This window comes from Wyeomyia smithii, chromosome 1 (genome assembly GCF_029784165.1).
Source record: "Wyeomyia smithii strain HCP4-BCI-WySm-NY-G18 chromosome 1, ASM2978416v1, whole genome shotgun sequence".
Classification (NCBI taxonomy): Eukaryota; Metazoa; Arthropoda; class Insecta; order Diptera; family Culicidae; genus Wyeomyia; species Wyeomyia smithii.
Genome location: NC_073694.1, coordinates 35134978 through 35141048, shown reverse-complemented (window position 1 = coordinate 35141048; position 6071 = coordinate 35134978). Strand labels below are relative to the sequence as shown.

At 39.7% G+C, this 6071-nt stretch overlaps 1 protein-coding gene across 1 annotated transcript; it reads left to right on the top strand.

Moving 5' to 3' along the window:
- The first annotated feature begins 1354 nt into the window (after positions 1-1354).
- LOC129718402 (trypsin alpha-3-like) lies at positions 1355-2389 on the top strand. Its single transcript, XM_055669173.1, has 2 exons — positions 1355-1478; positions 1539-2389. Exons 1-2 carry the CDS (start codon positions 1439-1441, stop codon positions 2303-2305), a joined length of 807 nt encoding a protein of 268 aa, XP_055525148.1. The 5' UTR covers positions 1355-1438; the 3' UTR covers positions 2306-2389.
- Positions 2390-6071: the final 3682 nt, after the last annotated feature.

Sequence of the window (6071 nt, the reverse complement as noted above, 5' to 3'; positions counted from 1 at the left end):
GGGTGCCGACCAAGGAAACCGAAGGGAAACCGTCCTTTTCTTTTTAATTTAATAACTTACTCTAGCCAGAAACCTGTCTCGATTTGGTACTGCTGTTGCTGCTGCTGCCGGCAGTGACGACTAGAAACAGGCTCCGTTTCGTATGTCCGTCCAAGCCAAGTACTGGAACTGTCGAAACTACGTGACATCGGTAGTTGGCAGCAGACCGGAAGGTACCCGTACACACGTTGACAAGATAAATGACACGTTCAAGTCAGGCGAGTAAACAAAATCATTTCATGCTACATTACACCTGTCAGGATGCTGAGAGAGCTGCTGGTAACTTTGGGCATTATTAAATTATTCTAGAATGTGCGTAAAACAATAAGCGAATACGGACGAGAATCAGAAATAATTTCGACAAATCAACTTCAAGCTGTACAATGAATTTGACTAATAAGCACAAAATGTAACCAAATATCAACATCATTGCTACCTTTGTGTGAGTTTCTTTCCTAACGACCAACTGTCAAACTCGCATGACAAATAGATCCCATCTGCCACCGGGAAAACCACCGTCAATCCGTGTACCGTGTCGGCAGTGGAGCCCTTCACACGCGGGATCCAGTTTATCTGCTGCCTGCCAAGCCAGTCAATCTTCCGATGAAGCTAAACGGAAACCCGTGAGTAAATCAATAAACGTCGCCAATTTCACACCGCTTTCCAGTCAGTAGCAGCAGCAGCAGCAGAAGAAGCCCGGTTTTGTAACAAGTAGTAAACTGACGCTAATCCGGTAATAAATTGATTCGGGGAAAAATTGACACTCCATGTGTCCCCGCTTCCATCTGCCCTCCCCAAACCGCGATGAAGGTGGAAATGGCAGAACAAACGACCGAGGCTTTGCAAGCATAAGTAATTCGATTAAACGTGGCCATGCTGCTGCTGCGAGATTCGGAGAAGACAATAACAAGGTGCTCTCGGCTCATGACAAGCGATGTGACGTGAAAAATGGTGGTGGGTTTGGTTCCCTTTTACCATACCGGAGGTGCCTGGTGCTGGTTTGTCAGTGATTCTGTCTCATTATAATAAAAAATTAACGATCGGTGATATTTTTCAATATAATCGATCCGTTGTTAGTATAAAGAAATAGACAAGAAGGAGAACAACATTCATCAACTACACAATCATGAATAATCTTTTCCAAAAATTTAATTTCAATAGTGACGTAAGCAGACATTTGCATTATAATCAAAACGCAATCTTTTTGTCTACTAATTAATACCGAGCTGATTCCAGGGGGTTTCTTGTAGGTTTTCTGCGAACTACGAACGTTACTCCGATTCCGTAAGCTTCCGTACCGATAAGATAAGATTTTGATTTCATTGACTTCGAAACTGGATTACGTCGGCATCAACATCAGTTACCCACGGTTCATCGCACAGAGTGGTTCCAAATAAAAATGGAATTAATCGTACTATTTCTGCTTGTAGTCACTGCCAGTAAGCATGAGCAAATAAGTGAGAAGTTGGCATTTCTGGCATAAAGTTAGTTGATTTCAGATGCGGACAGTTCCTCTCGTGTGAGTGGTGGAGTTTCAACTTTACCCGGGCAATATCCAGCGGCGGTAAGCATTGATTCGCCCTACGTCCTGCACTGCGGAGGGACGGTTTTAGATCTTCAACATGTGCTTACCGCAGCTTTCTGTGTTATGCACCCCACAACATTTTCCTCGGTGAATCCTCACTGGTTACGAGTTATCGCTGGTGATCTGAATCTGGTTCCCGTTTCATACCGCCGGGAAGTTCGAAAAATATCGCAAATATTTATCCATCCGAACTTTAATAATGTAACGAATGACAACGATTTGGCTGTTCTTCGATTGGATAGTCCATTTCCGGAATTTCATAATACAATCGATCCAGCGATTCTGGCCATGCCATTTTCCCCCTACCGAAGTCAGTGCCAGTACGTAGGCTGGGGTGCGGCGACCAGTGGTGACGGTGTTGTTCTAAACCCCACGCAGCGAGTGATCAACGTTCCGATCATAGCGACCGTGGATTGTAACGTTCCGACTGTGCACAACTATCGCGTTCTGCCCACGATGTTTTGCGCTGGATCCCTCAGCGCAACAGCGGACACCACCTGCCAGGGCAACGTTGGCGGAGGTCTCTACTGTAACGGGCAGCTCGAAGGTGTATTGATATTCGGTTTAGCCTGTGGATCAGCTAACCAGCCGGGAGTTTATATGGACGTCCGTCAATACCGCGAGTGGATCTATTCACAGCTTTACCGCACGGATAATCCTGAGCCCAGCTGGATGCCGTAACCTTTGCTATTATGATAATTTGTTTTGTCCCACATAAACTAGGAATAATTTAAAAAGATAAATAAAAGTTGATTATTCCAATTACGTTTTGTATTTGGTTATTACCACCGAACACTATTGCATTATAACAAATAGTTTTTCAATACTAGACAAAGGCCAACATTTCAATTTATCGTTAAGAAAGTGTATCAAATCGAAAATCGAAAAACACTCGAGTGCGAAGCAAAAAAAATTACAAGGGTGCATAGCTCCCTAGTAACAATATTAGTTTTATCAAAGTTTTATAGTGCTTGATACAACCAAAACAGCGCTATAAAACTTTGATAAAACCAGTTTTGTTACTTGGGCCACGACCACAAGGTTGACGTAAGGTTGTTTGATGCACTGTTTGTATTTAGGGCCACCCACATACCACGTGGACAGATTTTAAACGTTTTTGACCAGCCCCCCCCCCCTCTTCCTGGACAAATGCTCATATAAATTCTAAAAATTTTGTATAGACCATGGACATTACAGATACAACCACTCCCCCCACAAAGCTGTCTACGTGGTATGTGGATGGCCCCTTGAATATTTTTAAAATTCTGTGCAAATGAAGTTGATGTACTACCAAATTTCAAATTTACTACCAAATACGACCTCACTGAACAGAAAAAGTACAAACACTTTGCAGCGTAAACAAGTTTCAACAGTCAAATCATGTATGTTACTGCAAATTAATATAATTAACTTTTGGTTCTAGCTCAGAACAAGGAAATATCAAATCTTCAATTCATTTGTTTGGTGGCCTTACAAAAGACGCGCGTCTAAGCACATCCCGAACTGTTTCGCCGTGTCGTTCCATTTACTTTCTTATAACATCGGCCTCAGGGAAGTGCCGGCTGCACCTGCCGCTGAGGCTGTTACCATAATGCTACTGGCATCTAAAGATATTAACTCTCTAAACAAGTTTTTCATTTGTCCTCAAAAGAACAATTGTTCAATTCAATTTCGGATTTAATGCAATCGCTTCTCTGTAATATTACGGACAGTAATATTCTTCTCAACAAAATGGTTCAACTTTTCCATTAGAGGAAGAGCGCTGCCCGCTACCACATCAAGACAGCATTTAATTAAAGGGAGTGCCATTGCATCAGCTGACCCTGCTACTATCGATGCTGATATACCGGCTGCAACTGCTGTCGCTATCCGTTGCCACAGCTGTGGCCGCTATCCGCTTCCCCTGCATTCATGCTCCTGCATCAGCTGACCCTGTTAATATCGATGCTAAGACCCGCTGCAACTGCTGCGCTATCCGTTGCCATGCCAAAACTGTGGCCGCTATCCGCTATCGCTGGTATCCACTGCACTGCTACTGCTGCTGCTGCTAAGGGAAGGCTGCTGTTGTCCCTGTCTAGAACTATTATGAGCGGCTTCGACTAAAACAGGCTCTTATATAGGAATGAAAAACCTATCGATATCAGTAGGAAATCATCGATAACGTTCGTGTTAACTTAGAGTAATAATCTAAATTTTCAGTAAATCTGACAAGTCTAACCCGAGTTCTTGCAGTATTGGTGATTTTGGCGGCTTTTTTGAAAAATAAATCTTCAAGGATCGTTTTACCCTAAATGGCGTATCTTCAGGTAAAGTAGGTAGCTCTGGTAAGATACAGTGAAAATCCAAATTTTCAGTAACATCTGTTAAGTCTAGCATGAAATATCTGAGTGATTTTGACGGTTTTTTGAAAAAAAACCTTCTAGGGCCGTTTTACCCCATCTGGCACACTTGGCTTATACATGACATTAAAGTTCTTGAGTTGCTCTACAAAACGCTTATTCAAATATTTTTTCTAGCGATTTTGAGAAGAGTAGGATGACCCTGAAAATTGACAATTTTTAAAAGAAAAATATGTTTTTTTCGTCATGTTACTTCTTTGCCATATATTGTGACCATGCGTTTTGAAATACTCTTAGTGTAGAATAATACCACAAATTTTTAGAAAAATTCATCAAATAAATTTCTTTTTGAGCGTCTTAGTAGAATAGAATTGAATATTGAGAATAGGTTATGTTTCCATTTAATTCTATTACAAAAATTTTGTAATAGAATTAAATGGACAAATTCTATTCTATTTGCTTGGACGCCATTTTGAAAACTGGAGAGTAACCGGTGAAAACTCGTTTTAGCAACTATTGTATATACAATCAACTTCCAAATGCAACATTTCATGTTTTTTTTCATGCAGTTTTAACAGAAATACACCAATTTGAAGTCGACCAATTTTTGCGCGTTCCAATCTTTACCAGTCATTCCTTCAAGCATAAAATGGCATCCTTCCAGCACATGATACATCGGATGGAAACCCTTCCCCTCAGTAAAATAGCCAGGAAAAATGAATTGGAATACATTTTTGAAGTTGCAAGAGTAAATGGTTATAATGAGAGCACCATTCAAGCCATTATAAACAAAAAGAAGCGAGTTCAATTTAGAGAATCTTTTACAACACTCACCCCAATTACAGAAGGCCTAGAAAGAATAGCTATGGAATATGATGGGGCCTTGACACGTCAGCTTCACTCAAAGTTCAAAAGATTTGGCATGAATATCGTCTACACTAGTAGGGATACCCAACTCAAAACAATATTGGGCTCCACTAAGGACTCAATTGATGGATTAAATAAAGCAGGGGTTTATAAAGTTGCTTGTTGCCACTGCAACAAGGTTTATATTGGGCAAACCAAAAGAAACCTGGGAATCCGTTTTAAAGAGCATGTGGCAGAAGTTACCAAAGCATGCGAAGTTTCCTCAAATGGTCCACCACACCTTTCCAAATCAAAAGTGGCTGAACATATCTTTAGTGAGGGACATCCACTAACTTCGGATAACATTCACCTGCTTCGTCCCGTTAATAATTCATGGAAATTGGACGTATCTGAAAGTTTAGAAATCTACGAACAACATCCATCCACACTGCTCAATAAAGACGTAGTTAATCATTTTTCATGGCGTTCAATTTAGGAATTTTCCGTTTTTCTGCCTACCTACTTCTACCTACACGCATATAAAAAGGGGGTTACTCAGTTATGCTCTTCAACAGTCCACATAAGCGAGGATGATGGTTGTATGTAGCAACCGAAATACATATCTGCGGGCGTAGTAAAAAAGTAAAATTTGTTCATTATCGGAATAAGTTTTGCATTATATTTTTTTCTAAACTATCTAATACATCTAAAGTTGATCAAAAGTGGTTAAGCTATCATTTAAGTGAAAAAACTAGTTTTTGGGCAGTATTTAGGAGAAAAAAGTAGTCAAAAAGCGATATTGAGCAAGATCGCGCGAAATGACCTATGGTCGAATATCGACCATTTTTGATTTGAATGAAACTTTGCACACGTATTTGGCTTAGCAAACTGAGCATTTTTCACAGATGGAGAGATTTTTTACACCCATGAGTTACATTCTAAAAGGGCGTATGCCTTTTGGCAGAGGTTTTATTCGAAGCATTGTAGCCCAGAAACCGTTGGTTGTATAGAAAAACAGTCTGAGAATGAGTTGTAGGGAATTGGAAATGCAGCATAAAAAAATATACACTGTACAAAAAATTTTTTTTTGACCAAAAAAAATATTAACATAAAATTTTAATTTAAAAAAAAAAGAGTTGAATTTTTTTTTTTTTTTTTTAAAGAAACTTGACGTTAATACGCAACCTTTTAAAAAAAAAGTCCAGGATGGAGAAAATAAAAATAATTTTTTATAGTAGATTAATTTTTTTATAAGAATTCTA

Bases quoted from the DNA above. Each gene is read 5' to 3' on its own strand.
- LOC129718402 (XM_055669173.1), top strand. From the start codon at position 1,439: ATGGAATTAATCGTACTATTTCTGCTTGTAGTCACTGCCA. The intron at 1,479-1,538 runs GTAAGCATGAGC...AGTTGATTTCAG, and splicing joins TCTGCTTGTAGTCACTGCCA to ATGCGGACAGTTCCTCTCGT.